The sequence below is a fragment of the Pteropus medius genome, unplaced genomic scaffold, assembly GCF_902729225.1.
Source record: "Pteropus medius unplaced genomic scaffold, Ma_sr-lr_union100, whole genome shotgun sequence".
Taxonomy (NCBI): Eukaryota; Metazoa; Chordata; class Mammalia; order Chiroptera; family Pteropodidae; genus Pteropus; species Pteropus medius.
The window spans coordinates 1,931,285-1,947,124 of NW_024342468.1; the positions used below are offsets into that span (position 1 = coordinate 1,931,285).

The 15,840-nt window shown below is 63.8% G+C and overlaps 1 protein-coding gene across 5 annotated transcripts in view; it reads right to left on the bottom strand.

The window, feature by feature from the left end:
- Window positions 1-14,819, bottom strand: part of RALGDS (ral guanine nucleotide dissociation stimulator) — a 38,384-nt gene extending 23,565 nt beyond the window's left edge. For 2 of the 5 annotated variants that reach the window (XM_039862977.1, XM_039862976.1), the window contains exon 1: window positions 3,866-4,044. In XM_039862977.1, the coding sequence (XP_039718911.1) occupies window positions 3,866-3,967 (102 nt within the window). In that variant the 5' untranslated portion in view covers window positions 3,968-4,044. Of the gene's footprint in view, window positions 1-2,780; window positions 3,350-3,865; window positions 4,045-14,687 lie in introns of those variants that run through there. The other 3 variants (XM_039862979.1, XM_039862978.1, XM_039862980.1) reach the window with 3 other exon arrangements.
- Window positions 14,820-15,840: the final 1,021 nt, after the last annotated feature.

The following is a 15,840-nucleotide window of genomic DNA, read 5'->3' on the forward strand; positions in this document are numbered from 1 at the left end:
AATGCTGTGTCTGGGATTTGTGTAGACATCATCTGCTGAGTGGGAGGGGCAGGACGTGGGACAGTTAGAGGAGAAACGAGTGGCCCCCGCACTGCGATTAAGCTGTGGGGTCCTTCTGTCATTTTCTCCGCTTCTGTATCTATTTGGAATTTTCTGTAATTGGAGTTAAAAAAAAAAAAGACATAGTTGGAGACTTACCACCCTCACCCCCCAAGGGCCCACCCCCCCGCCAGCCAAGGCTGCGGAGGCTCCCACAGCCAACGAGGGAGGGACGACAATCTGGGGACCTGGGCGGTGGCAGTGACGCCTGGCCAGCCTCGCCATCTCCCCATGCCTGGGGGCACTGATAGCATCCTTACAACAAACAGGGCTGGGGACTTCACCATGGGGGCCGAGGGAGTGGGCAGCCGGGAAACCGAGTCACATAGTTCAGATGGTGCTGGAGGCAGCCCCAGTGACCTTGGGTGTGTCTGAAGATCAAGGCTATGAGGATGTTGCCCTTGGAGGGTCTGCTGGGAAGAACAGAGAGCACAACGTGCTGTGGGACGTGGGGGGTTAGTGTAAATCGGTGCCACTCCTTTGCAGCTGTCCCAGGTCCCCGGCCGTTCCCTGTGGAGTGCACCTGCCCTTCCTGGGGTCACGGGAAGCCCCAGAAAACACTGCTATGCTGTATGGACTGGCCTGTAGTTGGGATGCTCCTGGCACAGGATGCTTAAAAGACAGGCTGTGGGCTGACAGCCGGGGACGAGACCGGGCCAAATCCAGCGCGCACGTGTGTTTTGTTTGGCTTGCAAAGTGTTTTTTAAGCTGTGAGCCAACAGTAAAAGGTCAGGTGATTTCATATAAAACTCCACATTTCTGGCTTCTCCTGTCACTTTGGGCAAGCTGGCCGTACCAGGTCGGCATTCCCACACACGCCAGGAGGCTGGGGCGGGGCTGACGGGCAGCCGTCTCCGCCAGCCGGGGAGTGTCCTGGCTGGGCCTGGCATCGCTCCCTGGCTGAGGGGCCCCCTGAGCAGCCACCTCCGCTTTCAGGGAAAGGTGTGCTCAGGCCAAACCTCCGGGGTCCCTTTCCCTCCCACTTTCATCCCACCATGGGTCCCCCTGACACAGAGGTCTTGACCCTTCGAGGGCGCTCCCCCCACCCCGCCCCTGCACGTCGACAGGCAGAAGACCAACTGCTCCGTGAGGCGCTAGCTGGCACCGCTGGCCAGCCGGGCCCGCACAGAGCTGTAGCAGTCCCTGAGGCCTCCAGCCACCGCGTCCTCTGCCTGGTCACACTCCCCACCCCTGGCCCGGTACGTGATAGCTGGGTCCCCCCAGGGAACGAGGTTCAGATCCAGGATGCGGCGTTGGTGGGGGACAGGGGTCTGCCAGGCACACAGCGCTCGGTGAGAGACGGGACTCAAGGCAACGTCTGGGTGACCAGAGGCCTTGGCCATTACCTCCTCCACCCTGGGCTTGGCGAAGGTCACGGAGGGAGCTGGTGGCCCGGGGAGGACCAGCAGCCAAGTGCCCAGACTCGGGACAGGCCTTGGCGGAAACCCTTTCACCTGTCTGTGAGCAGGTGGCGGCCACTCTGCCTGCCTTCTGTGGTCTATATTTAGAGCCCAGGAGGACGCGGGGAGGGTGTGGCCTGGCCAGGCTCCTCCGTCATTTCTCCACACCGACGTCACCGTCACCGTTCCCGGCCTGCCTGGGTCCTGGGGTGGCCTGCTGTGGGCGGGTGAGCACACACCTTGGCGGGAGGTCACACACCTTGGAAGGAGGTGACGCACCTAGGCCTGGGTGGGAGCTCCCGGCACGGTGGGTGGGCCTGGCCCCGCCCACTTCCTCTGGGTCAGGGTTTCTAGGAACTGCCTCTTCCCCCCAGGAAGGAGGGGATCCCCAAGGCAGAAAGCAGAGCCCGGAGGAGGTCAGGAGGCGGGAGAAGAAGCCTCCAGATCTCAGGAGACCATCCTGGGTGTGGGATGTGACTTCATCATCACCCCAAATCTCTGACCTCATGAGACAATCACAACAAGACACATCAACACCCGGAGCCATGGAAACGGCCCAGGACGAGGATGCCATGGGCTCGCCTTGGGGCCTCGCTGTCCTCCCCGGAGAGGGGCCTCTGACCCGCAGATGTCGATGGGTGACATTGGCGCTCAGAGCAAACGCACAATCCAGGGTCACTGTGCTAAACGCCATCCCCAGAACGGGAACCGGCCACTCCGACAACTGTGCCCCCTCCTCCCGGAGTGCTCAGTGCCTGACACCAGGGGCACGGACATCTGACACCTCCGAAGGCCACAAATCTAACAGGTGACAGGTGACGTCCAGAGGTGGAGGCCAGGAGAGGATGAGAAGCAGAAGGGGACGCAAACAGTTCCAGTCTCTGCCACCGAGCCCGAAACAGAATAACAGAGAGGCGCAGGGCGAGCAGGGGAGACGGTGTCCCCCGCAGAGCCCACGCTGGCGAGCACGGAACACACGCGGCTGAGGGAAGGACCAATGGCCTGGCAGGCCCCAGGTCTCAGCCCCACACCTGGCCCCAAGCAGAAGCCTCGATCAGGAGGCAGCGACTCCCCACGGCGCTGAGACAAGCCGGCGGGGCGGGTGCACGGGCAGCACCGGCAGCACCCCGCCCAGAACGGCCGACGGAGACACTCCTGTGATGGCTTCCAGCAAAACTCCTTCAACCAGTCCTGGCGGGAGGGGAGGCTGAGGGGACCACCTTCCATAGCTGTGACCTGCCCAGCCTCTCCAAGGAGGCACCGGTTGCCCTGGAAACTCACCTCGGTGGCCAGTGCTGGCAGAGGTGCTGGCCAAGGTGTGGGGCTTCGGAGAGCAGGACGGTGGGCAACGGCCCACCGCCTGGCGGTCACCATGGAGACACAGGCGAGGTACACCCAGCCCTTCCTGGCCCTGGGCGCGGCGGGCCTGGCTTCCCGGGCCATGGCTGGTGGGAGCCAGGCTCCGCGAGAAGCCTTCTGCCCGTCTGCCTGTCTGTCCACCTGCCCCAGGGAAGTCGAGCACCCAAGTGCCTAGACCTGGTGTCACCCGCATGGCTGTCATACCTGCTCCCATGACGGGCATGGCCAGGAATTCCCGCTTGTACCAGGCCACAGGCCAGCCAAGGAAGTGTGGATGGGACTCGGTCCTAAACCGGGCTGGTGGCTCCAGCCCAGACCCGCTGTCGTGGGGGTGGGCCCAGCTGTCACCCCCGACACCGTGAGGCTCTGTCCACCACCCAGAGTCAGAAAGGTGGCAGGTCCAAGTCACCAAGGTCAAAACAGGGCCCAGCCAGAGGGACCACCAGGTGGGTGTGAACACAGCCGGGCGCCATGTGGGGCGCACAGAAGACCCCACTTGCTGCAAGCCGCGGCCCGGCTCCAGAAGCCACCCCTGCCACTCAGCCCTCCCTGCGTCTTCCCCCCACCGGCACCGAGACACGGGATTTTGTTTTAAACTTGGGTGGTTTACTTTGCCAAGTCGAGTGGTAAAGAAATAACAGTCACCACCATTACTGTCATCTCAGAAAAGACGGCCCCAGAAGTGACTAGGAGGGCGCCCCGACCGGAAGAGGGGCCGGCGTTAAGTGAACGCACCGGCTTTGAGAAAAACTCACAACCTGGTCTCCATCTTTCGTTTTGCTGCAAAGCAGACGCTGGAAACCGTGGGGCGAATCCGACACCCATCTCACAAACGGAAGCCTGAGGCCCGGCGGGGAGAGTGGGGCGGGGACCTGCCCAGGACCTCGCAGCAACGACCCAGGACCCGTGTCTGTGCCCAGCTCTGCAGAGTCCACAGGTGCCCTTCCATCGGATTCAGGGCCCGGATGTCTAAACGCGGAGGCCGAGGGCCTGGGCCGTCTCCTTACCTTCCCGGGGCCCTGGAGGGCGGCGGGCTGGGCATGCAGGACGATGGGAGTCGGGAGGAAAAGGGGACCGGCAGGGGCTCCAGGGTCAGCCTGCAGGCACATCAGGCCCCCAGGCCCTGGCGGGGTGGCCGGGGCCCCGCATGCCACCCCGACACCGAGCCCTGCCAGCTCTCGCTCTGGCTCCCCCCCCGGCGTTCCACATCCTCTTCCGGTGGCTTTGTGGGGTGCAGGGCGCACGGCTGAGCAGGCAGCTCAGAGCCCAGGAGCAGAGACCTGGTGCCCTGAGGGACCTGCAGGTTCCTCTTCTCGCTGAGGCTGTTTCCTGACCCGTTACAGAGGGAGGGGCGAGGGGGGAGCACAGAGGTGGTCAAACGCAAAAGTCCCCTCACCCCCAGCCACCGCAGCCTGCTGTGCACGGTGACACTGAGCCCTGACCTTGGAGACACAGCAGAGGTGACCAGACTCTGAATCAGCCAGCTCTGGGACCCTGGGCCAGCGATCAAGCGCCTCTGGGCCTCAGTTTCTGCGTATGTGAAATGGGCGCATGGGCGTGAACGGATTCGGCAGGAACTCAGCACTCATGGGACGTGCACTCTGATCGTGTCCCACACTCACGTGCCTGTCCCAGCGCCTGGCACACATGAACATTCCGTGAGTGCTGGCGGGTACTGCCCCTTCGCCAGGAGCGCTGTAGCTCGCTCTGTCCCCAAGAACAAGCTCCAGATGGCAGCTGGGGGTCTGTCTGGTGCTCAGCACAGGCTCTGCAATGGGACCTCAGTGGACATTGCAAGGCCACCGGGGTCCCCATGCAGGGAGGCCACCAGGGCGGCACGGGCGCCTCAGGGCTCGATCTTGTGCAGACTCCGGCAGGGCCTGGGTGAGGCGGGGCTCAGCATAGCTCGGAGGAGGGAGACAGCCCAGGGTGCCCGGGCTGTTCCCAACCTGGCTTCTCACCCCTGTGCCGCCGTCCGGCTGCTCTGTTCACGTCCCAGGAAGCTCTCCTGGGCCTTTGGGGGGATTAGAAGATGTGGAGGGGGCCTTCCCTGAGCTGTGGCTTGTGGCCTCCCCATCTCAAGGTGGGAATCTGGGCCCAGGGCTGCAGAGGGGGTCAGTGGGCCAGCGGACTGGACAGCGTGTCCAACTGCGTGAATGTGTTTGAGGGTGGGGGGCACAGGGACCCATGGGGAACCAGGGACCAGGCCTGGAGCAACGCACCTCCCTTCCATGACTCCTGGGCCCACACAAGGCTCCCTGTGCTCTTCTCCCAGCCTCCCAGCCTGTCACCCCCACATTTCCCTGCCCCAGCCTCCAGCACAGGCCTGTCTTAGGGCCCCAGATGGGGCTCTCCCTTCCACAGCCTGCTCAGAGCTGGCCAGCCCTGGGGAGTGGGCCTGAGCCACAGCCAGGAGGCAGGACGACCAGCTGCCGGCTAGTACTGCGGGAGCCCCGAGGAGGCAGGGTCTCGGGGGGCGGGGTACACCCACCCCTCCTCCCTCCCGCGGTAGGGGAGACCAGAGGCGTCTTTGTTCTCTGCTGGCCTGGTGTCACCACGTGGGGCACTGTATCCCTGTCACCGCCTGGAACGAAGACCAGACTGGCCACCGACAGCCAGGGCTCTGGGGGCTGGGGACAGTTAGGGGCGCTCCACCTGCACCCCCACTACCATGACACCTTCCTGGGCTGAGCCTATGGAGGACATCCTGTGCACCCAGCTCTGTGCAGCCACGGCACCTCGGAGCACCCACGCCGGCCCTGTCCACCGTCACACCCGATGGTACCACCGTCCTCTCCCTTGCCTCAGGACACCGAGGTCACGGGCCCTGCCAGCGGTCCCTCTGCACCGTGGGATGTGGCACCCGGCCAGCCGCACACCAGCCCAGACCTACAAAACCCGGCTCAGCCACACGTGTGTGCACAGATGTGCGACAAGGCTCCCCACTGCCTGGCCTCAGGCCCTCTGTGGGGGAGAGAGCCTGGGGGGGGGCCTCTGCCCCTTTCCAGGCTCCTGGGGGCAGGCCCTGGCGGTGGTGAAGCATGTTGTTGATAAACACTGCGTGGCTGTCGCTAGGAGCTGTGACTCAGAGCCGGAGCGGTGACTCCCCTCGAAGCTGTTTACTCAGCACTACGTCCTGGACGGACGCAGACAGGGGTGGCCTCGCCCAGCTGCTGCTCCTCTTCCCTGCAGCCTCCTGACCTGACTCGGGGGCCGGCGGGGGGCCGGGGGGGGCCACCCAGCTTCCCCCATCCCCCGTTTCTGGAAACCTAAGACCCAGTCACTCAACACGGCCCCTGCCGGCCAGGCTCTGTCAGGTGGGGTGACGCTGCAGTTGTGCGCACAAGTGAGCCAGCCCCGAAGCCAAGACGACGGCTTGGGTCCAGCGTGCCGCTGCACCTGGCCTCCCCTCCCGCAGCGCTGAGAGACTCCCAGGGACCAGGGCACCGCAAACATGCACCGCTCTGCGGCCCAAAGGCCAGTGCTCACCCCGCTTAGAAGCCTCGGAGGCGGGAGCAGCTCCTGACGCCCCGCTCCCCCAGAGCCCTGCCTTTGGCCTTCTGTGATGGGAAAAAGCACTTTACCACGCAGCATCCACGAAGCGGGTGAAGCCACAGTAATGATCTCTGTCGTAAAACAGAAGATCGAGGCCCAGAGAGGGCAAACAACTCGCCCGGGGCTGCACAGCAGTCAAGGCCAAGGCGAGCCACACGCCCAGGCATCTCGGCCCTCGGGGCGACGTGCTCTCCTCCAGTCTGCACCGCCGTCAAGAGCGTGAGCGGATTCGTTCCCAGTGGCACGGGCGGATGTGGGGCTGCCACGTCCCTGCCCGCGGGCCAGTGCTCCGTCCCCTGCACGAGGCCCAGCCTGGGATTCTGACTTCCAACCCGCCCGTTTGCCCTCCCCACCGGCCCGGCGCCTAAGCCAGAGTCAACACCTCCCCAGTGTTTCCAGGGGTCAGGGATGTGCCAGTGTGAACATCATTTACCCGTCACGATGTATGAGGCAGGTCTGCAGGTGAGCTCGGAGATGGCACCGAACTCACCCAAAGCCACGCAGCCGCCCCCAGCTTCCTACAACAAGACCCCAGGGTGATCCTATCCCCAGGGTGCCCTTCTGTGGTCAGAGGCCGCTGCTTTACAGGAGGGCCGAAGGGGACCAGAGCCCCAGAGTGACTTATGGAAGGTCACACAACGAAAGCGGGAGGCCCTGAGCCCTGCTCCAGGCTGGGGGGACCTGGGAACTCCCAGGAACGGCAGAGTCACAGGAAGCACCTGCTGGGGAGAGCTGGGAGACAGAAAGAAAGGCAAAGTGGGGGTGCGTGTGCTTATTTTGGCAGCTGAGGTTCGGCCCCGCCCCAGGCAGGACAGTAGCCCAGGGTCAGCGGCTGACTCACCCTCCTGAGGGCTCCCCTGTGCTGGCTGCCTGCCCGCCGGCCCCTTTTACCAGCCCATTGAGTCACATGGGTTGCCAAGAAGCAGAGGATCCGAGAGTCCCAGCCCTGCCCCAGCCGCTCCTGCTGGCTTGGTGCCCAGCAGCCCCCTCCCATGGCAGACGAGGCCAGCTCCCTGCTCCCATGACCAGCTCCCAGCTCCCAAGGAACCCAATGTCCAATTTTAAGGATTAAAGTGGCAGCTACGAGCTGGGGCTCTGGGCTCAAACCCCAGCCTGCGACTTCTGCCACTGAGCCTCGTTCTGGCCCGAGCCTGGGATGACCTCTGCCTCCAAAAGCCTGCCTGGGGTCAATGAAATATTGGCTAGAAGCACTTAGGACAGGCCCTAATGGGGGGTCAGGGGTGCTGCAACTTTTAAATAGGGCAGGTGAGCTGAGAAAGTAACACGCGGTAAAGATGTCAAAACAATTCACCGACTGTGGCATGGGTTTATGTCCCCGCCTCCCTCCCACCGACATCCTGGGGCTGCCCAGCTCCTGGGGACCTCCAAGCCGCTGCCTCCTGCCCCAACCCCCTGCCCGGCTCACCTCCTGCTTCTGCCTTCCCCCTTCCCCCGCCCCGGTTCTGGAAAGCACTTCAATGGCAGGTTGGCAGAGAGGGCCATGCTCTTCCTCCTTGCTGTCCCTCAGCCTCCTCTCCAGCCTCACCACCTCCTCCAGGAAGCTTTCCTGGTGATCTTCCCACAAGGAACTCTGGCCCCAAACCCTGCGTATTTTCGAGTCCGGGAACTTGGAAGCGAGAGGCACCATCTGGGCCATCAAGTCCACTTGTCGGCTCAGCTCTGGTTCGACCTGGTTTTTTTCTCATTACTGAATTTGCATGCTCCAGGCCGTCAAGTGGGGCATGGGTCTCTGCTTATCAGGTAAGCAGAGGTTGCTCGGGTGTGTTTGGACCGGGCTAAGAAGCCCCCTCCGCAAAGCATAGCAGGGGCCCGCTGAGGCTGTGGGGAGGGGGCTGAGCCCACAAACAGGACCCTGTGCCCAGCAGAGCCTGGTTGCTCGTGGCTTCGGGGCCAGGGAAGTCAGGACAAACGGGCCCTTGTGGTGAGGAGGCTGCCCGCTCTGCCAGGGACACTGTGTGCTGGGTGCCACCACCCGCCTGCTGCCCGCCTGTGGGGGCCCAGGACTTGAGAAGCGAGACTGCCCTTTCAGAGCGGGGGCCTCTGGAGAGGACCTGGGGCTCCAGCCGGCTGCCGGGAGGTGGCGGGGCAGGTGCCCGTTGCCCTTTCCCACAGTCCTACCGCGGTGGGGGAGCTCCCCCAGGCGCGTGGGGGCGGATCGGAGGTGGGGGGTCATTCCTTGGATTTCCAGGGCCCTGGGGCTGAGTGACCTGCTTCAGAGACACTGCTATTGTCCCACCCTCCGGCCACCCATTGTCCTTCTGCCAAACCTTAGACTTTGCCACACACACAGGTGGCACGCAATGACGCACGTGGTCACATATTCACTCAAACACACACAGAATCACCAAAGGCAGGGTGGTGCTCCCGGGACACCCACGCACAGGTGCAGGACATAAACTCCGCTCCTGCATGTCTGCCAGGCCGTGATGGCCACGCCGTGGCCCGGCGAGCATGCTTCCCAGGGCTGGCGCCAGCAGAAGGAGGCGTGTGCTCTGGGCCGGTATTGTCCAGTCCCAAGAGTCTGGAAACGCCTCCTGAAATCCTGAAGGTTTGCAATCGTCTGCTACAAGGGGACAGGCAGGTGGGCTGCCAGCTCGGCCCTTCCACGCCGGGCACTGCTCACATGCCAGCCCCTGAAGCCCACAGCTGTCACCTCCCTGGCCACTCAGGACCTCGAGCTAGGTGGACCGCCTCACCCTTGAACTTCGACCATGAGAAACTTGAGGGTCAAAGGGCACCCTAGGCAACTTCTTTGTCAGCAAACCCGGTGGAGGGGTAAGGGATCTGGAACTCGGGACTTAGGGAGGAAGGCGACCCAGGCCTGACAGCGATCCTGACTCGCTGTCAGGCCTGGGCAATCTGCTCAACCTCTCTGGGCTCCCAGGTCCCCACCTGGACAAGTGGGGATTCAACCCAGGGCCCGCCTACAGCTCCCCGAAGGCAGTCAAGGCTGCCTGTCTTCACAGCTGGCGGCCACCTAGACTTCTGCCTTCCATGAAGGGGAACGGGCATTTCCTGCCACCTGCTGAGGGCCTGCTAGTGACAGTGCCAGGTGCTTCGGGAACATTTCACACCCCTTGACATCCACGAGCCCACAGGTGAGGTGACCGAGGCACAGAAGAGTCAGGAAGCCTACCTGTCTGGGGTCCTGCAAGTCCCAGCCAGAGCTGCCACCACCCTCCTCCAGACTTCTCTCTCCCTCATGACCGATAGCCTCGAGCTCCCACAGGTCCCAGGCCAGGGACCCCATGTGACCGATGGTGACTGGGATGATCAGGTGACCGGGATGATGCTCCCTCTGGCCACAGCCCAGCCCCCAGGGCCAGCCCCCTTCCCTCCCCACGGGAACCTGAGGTGACATTTTCCTCACAGCTCGGGGAGCAGCCAGGCTTAGAGGGGTTCGGTGCCCGTCCTAGGGCACCCACTAATAAGTGCTGAGCGGGAACACAGAGCCAGGTGTCTCTCTCCAAAGCCAAGAGTCCTGACCGTGAGGCCGCCTGCCTCCCCTGGGCCCAGAATCTCCGCCCCCCACTCCAGGGGCTCTACTCGCCCCCCGCCTCAGCCTGCCCTGACATCCTGTCGCCAGGCTCAGGTTGCTCACGGCTGCAGGGTACAGGGGGTGCAAAGTACAGGGAACCATGCCCAGCCTCCCCCGCTCCCCACTGGCTGGCACTGGCCGCATCCACTGTGCCCTCTAACCCTGCATTTTCTGACTTTCCACCGTGCTCACTGTCACCTGTCACTCAGGTATCCAGGAAATAGCCTCTGTTGCTTGGGGCCTGGCGGGCTGGCGGGGTGGGGTGAGGGGCGCGGCGAGCAGGCTGGGGCTTCCCTCGGAGGGATCAGGGCTGCTGAGTGGGGCTGGGTCAGCCCCGAGGAGTGGCTGAGTTCCACACGCAGGCCCTTGGAAAGCCCCCAGCCTGGAGCCTTCCTGCAGGCAAGGATTTTGGGGGCCTGGAGTTGCTAAGCAACTGCTCTGGGTTGCCATGGAAACTCCCTTCTTGTGGGGCTTGCCATTTTTAGGGGGATGCCCTCTCCTCTCCTCCCTGGCTTGGCTGCCCTGGTAGGCGACTTCCCCACCCCGACAGAGACCCACACAATTGTGACCCTAAGACTCTTTGAGGTTAAAAAACACACAACCCAGGAAAACACAGAGACCAGAGCCCGAGGCCTTCATTACAGGGGGACAGGATGGAAGGGCCCATTAGCTCTGTGTCTCCACTCCCGCTGTAAGCCACCGCCCTGGGGCCTGCCCGGCCCTGACCTTGGAGCTCACTGTAATTGCAAGGAATTTGGCCCCAGCGCCCGTGCAGGCCCCGCCCAGGCCCGCCATCCCTGCTTCCACCCAGCTGTGGGTGTCCCTTCACCCTCCAGTGCCTCAGTTTCCCCACCCATGAGGATGGCAGCAGCTCCTGTCTCGCAGATACAGTGAGACACTGCAGCCCGAGGCCAGGCGCAGGGAAGGTGCTGTGGGCCAGCCATCATTACCAGGTACCTCCACAGCACAGGACAGAGGTGCGGGCATGGCCTGGGAGGTCACTCTGCAGAGGATGGCCAGCCGTTTGCCACTGACGCCAGAGCGGCCACAGAATGCAGGTCCCCAGGCTCCCAGCCCAACACCTCCACAGGCTCTGCTGCTTGTCCATAACCTGGTTCCAACATCTCTCTTCTGAGGGTCGCGTCCCCTCAGACAGAAGCTGAGACACTCTGCACAGAGGCCCTTGATAAATATCTGTTGCTCAGATCGATCCAAGATCCGCTGTTGAGAGTTAGCGGCATTGGACTTGTGGAGTCAGAGACGCCCTGGGCCACAGTAAGAAACGCCACTTCCAGGCTAAGCGCCGCGCTGGGCCCTTCGCTCCATCTCACGGAAGCCCGAGGGAGCCACTCGTCCTGTTCTCCCTGCTTTGTACGAGAGGTTGGGGCAGAAGTCCAGCAAGGGGCAGTGAGGGTGTTCAAGCAGCGCTACCCCAGCTTTTGGGCAGGGTCTCTGGGGAAGGGACCCCACGTCTCTACTTGCCCAGACAGCTTGTCTCTCCCCATGGCTGCCTCCCGTGTGCCCGCCCCAGACCTGGGACACACGCCTCCCTGCAGTAATGAGAGAGGCCTGGAAGCCACAGGTGTAATCATAGCTGCGGGGCCCGGAACCGGGCTGAGAGGGGCCGGCTCAGCTTGCAGGTGCAGAAGGAAGCGAGACCTCCTGACACCTCCGGGTCTGTCCCCACCAGGCTCCCTAGCTGCCCGCCCAAGTCACCGCCCAGTCACTACCCGTGGCCCCGGCTTGTCTGATGTCCTCCGCGGCGTGTCACGCCTGAAATGACTGTGCTTCTGGTGTGGTCTCCTCGCAACTGGAAGGTGAGAGTCTACGCTGCCCCCGCAGCGCAGAGCCGCGCTGGCTGGGGCGGCCACGGGGTCACAGCGCCACCTGCTGGCGCGGCGCCAGGATGCGCCACGCTGGGGTTGCTGGCTGGCCCTGACAACACACCCGGGCCCCACTCGCACCCACAAGCCCCAGACCTCCTTGCAGCTGTTCCCCCTGTACCTGTGGGTGCCTGGGCACCTGGCCTTTAGGGGAGGAGTCACTCCCATGTCCCTGTTGTGGGTCGAATTGTGCTCCCTGTGCTCCCCCCAAGGCAAGTTGAAGTTCTAACTCTGGACACCTGTGCATCAGGCCTTATTGAGACATAGGGTTAGCGTGGGCCCTAAGCGAACGGCTGATGTCTTTACAAGAATAGGGAAAACCAGACACAGACACACAGAGGAGGCCATGTGAAGACAGAAGCAGAGTTTGGAATGCCAAGGAAGCCACCAGAAGCAGGAAGAGGTAAGGAAGGGTCCTCTCCTAGAGCCCTCAGGGGTACCGTGCTGCCGACACCTTGACTTTGGACTTCTCCAGAACTGAGAGAGAATAAGCTTCTGTTGCTTTGAGCCACCCAGTTTGTGGTACTTTGTCACAGCAGCCACAGAAAACTAACACACCCCCAACTGGACCCACCTCCACCTGTGCCACCCCAGCCGGGGGCAGCGAAGCCAGCATTCCAGGCGGAGCCCCCAGGAACTGCTGGCGGGCAGGCGGTGACCTGGGGCAGTGAGGGCAGCGCGCAGCAGGTACCGGCCTGTCGCCATGCTTTCTTCAACACCGCACCTCCTCGAACCAACCTGTCCACAGGACACCTTCTTCTGGAAGACCTCTCTGCGTGCGCCCACTGCCCAGACGAATCCCGCCAACACCCTGTGACTAATCTCGGAGACAGACCCTGCACGCGTAGAGTCTCAGTGAAGACCGAAGCCACAGCCTCCCAGGAGACCTTCAGGCAGGTTCTCCCAGTGGAGCCGAGATGGATCCTGGCCACGGGGACTGTGAGATGGCCAACATTTGTCCTTCTAAGTTAAGGCAATGCTGTCACGCAGCAGAGACAGCTAGCACATCCCTCCAGGCCCAGTCTGGCCCTGCTCTGGAGGCCCCCTCACCCCCCCCTTGGTCCTCCCTCTCTCCTCCCATCATACCCTGCTCTCTCCAGCTGCCTTGACCCCTGTCTCAACTCTTCTCTGGCCAAATTCTCTTTTGCTTCTGCGTCTCTTTACTTTGAGTTCCCACCACCACCTCGCACACCCCAGACGTGTGCAGGGCTGACTTGTCTTGTCCTTCTGGTCACAGCGTCACTGTCACTCTGGAGGCCTTAGATCCCACCGAGCCCCGCCCCATCACCGGCCTCATTTCCCCAGAGCACTAGCCCTTCTCTCCCACCTGGATTTGCTTCTGCGCTTTTGTCCATCTGCCGCCTGCCCCCGCAGCTGTGAGCTCCCGGAGGGCAGGGACCACGTGGACTTGTCAGCACCGCCCCAGGCCCGGCACGGGCCCCTGCTCAGGGTGAGCGTGGGGGGCACAGCGGCTGAATGAGTGGTGAGAGGGTCTCGGGGCCTCTCTGCCTCTGAGCTTCTCACACGGTGGACATGGAGGTTAATAACAGAAGGTGCGCGGTGGGTCGGAGGCAGGGGGATGCCCAAAATGACCCCCGGTGTCCCTCTTCTGCCCCGGTTGCTCCACTGAGCAGAGTGGGCACAGCTCTCCCCCTGGTGGTCGGCCCCAGAACTGCAGCCCCAGGCACGAGATCCAGAAAACAAAACACACACCTTTGTTTGGATGTCGTCAAGGCAGCAGCTCGCCCTGAGCCCGAGGGGCAAAGGGGCGGGACCTGCCGGCTCCGGGGGATGTGAGGACCTCTGAAGCCTCCCCCGCAGCCCCCTTTCCCTCCGCTGTCCTGGTGTCCGGTTCATTCACGAAGCCTCCTCACCCCAGCCAGGGCCATAACGCGAACTCGCTTCCAGATGAGGACCCAAGGACCCTGTCACATTCTGCACTGCCCAGGTCCAAAGACCCCCAAGCCCCAGGCTGCCCTCTGCTCAGAAGGACCCCGAGGGAATAGAAACCATTCTCCCGGAACGTGGAACACCGGGGGTCGTGGGTGGAGAACCGAGGACAACATACTTGTCTAGGAGCCTGTGGGACCCTCGGTGTCACACCACCTATGCACCTCACAGTATAAAGAGGCTGAGGCTTTCTCCCCTGTAGCCCCACCCACACCGGGGGAGGGAGTCTCCTCCTGGTTCCAGTTGCCGAGAGAGGATGCTGGACCCCAGACCCTGTCCTCTCCAGGCGGCCCTGGGGATGGCCCCGGCTTAAGCAGACCCTTAGGTACCTTGGAGGCCTCTGGTCATCAGCCTGTCATCTCTCCCTTCCCATGCTCTGGGCCCCCGGCCTGTTGCTAGGAGACAAGACGCTCCTGCCTCTTTTTCTTTCCCCGTCCCCTCCGCGGGTGCACTCCTCCTCTGAACCCACTCCGTGGTCCCCACCTGTGAAGTCAGTGTGTTTGTACGTGTGCGCGCGTGCGCCTGTGCCCAAGTGGGGATGCCCAGAGGGTGGACAGGGGTGCCCCAGGATCTCAGGGGCTCTCCTTGTCAAAGATAACCCAACGGGAGAAGTTGAGGCTGGCCTAGAAGGCCGGAACCCCACTCCCCCTCCCCACTCTGGATTCTGCCCACCTCGTGGGCCCGGGACCGGTCCCCGTCTCTCTCCTGGTCTCAGTTTCCCAGCTGTACCAGGAGGGGCTGAATGCGGAACTGCGTAAGCGCGCGCTGAGCGTGGACCCGGCGCCGCGCTCCCTCCCCGCCGGATGGGGTGTGGCGGGGGGCATGCGGTCCTCCCTCCGCCCGCGACGCCCGGAGGGCGGCCGGGCCGGGCGTGGCACTCACCTGGCAATCTACCATCATCCTCAGCCCTGGCAGCGCATCGCCGGCCCCAGGACGGGGCGCGGGGCTCGCAGAGGCTGCTCGCCTCGGCCCGCGCGCCGCACAGCGGGGCGCCCGGCTGCGGGGCTCATGGCGCGGCCTCCCGTCCCCGCCGGGCCGGGGGCTCCGGCAACCCCGCCGCAAGCGCCGCTCCCATTGTCTGCGCCGCGCCGCCGGCCGCTCGGGCCCCACTGCTCGGTTCCGCCCGGGTCCCGGGCTCCGGCCGGGTGGGCGGGGTCGGCCGCGGCCCCTCCCCCGCTCCCGCCCGCTGCAGGTGTGAGAGGCGGAACCCGCCGCGCTCGGGAGCGCGCTCGGGAGCGCGCACAGCCTTCCTCCCGCGGGCGGACGTGGGTGGACCCCGCAGGGGCAGCTGGGCGTCCTGTCCACGGCCGGGCGCGCACACGAGCTGCGCGGGCCCGCGGACAGCGCGTGTACGTGAGCCCCGCCTTGCTGCGCGCGCGCAGCTCACCAAAGACTCGGTGAACGGTGGGTCCCAAGAGTCTTCTGCCATCGCCGCCTGGTGTGTGCCCAAACCCAACAAGGCGCAGTCTGCCGGGTGGTGGGTGTGGGTGTGGAGACCCGGAGACGGGGGAGTCCCTGCTTATACACCCCACCCTTTCGTCCTGGTCCCCATATGCCAGTTGCAGGGGCAGCTCCAGGAATGGCTGGGGTCAGGAGGACTTGAAAGCAGCAGCGGAGGAGGCAGTGGACACTGAGTGCAGGCAGGAAGGTCAGGCTGCCTCTCCGGACACCTCTACACCCCACTCCCTTTTCTTCCTGGCAGGACCCGGGGACACGAGGTCCAGCCTGTCCCTGGCTGCAGCCTGGCTGGAGTAAGAGCCAGCGGAGGAGGGGGCCCCACCCCCAGGATGGCCGAGTGTTGGGGGTAGCTCCTGTAATTGGGGAGACCCTTGGGCACTCAGTGCTTTCACCCCACTTTACGGATGAGCAGCGGCCCCAGCACCTTTTAAGGTCACTCAGCTCTGAGGGACCAAGTCCAGCCGTGAACGGGGCCTCAGAATCATTGCTCTTCGCCATGCCTGGGCCGGGCGCTGACCGTCAGGGGCCTGTCCCTGTATCCGGGCTCCCCGGCCAGGCGACCTCCTGAGTCCACGCA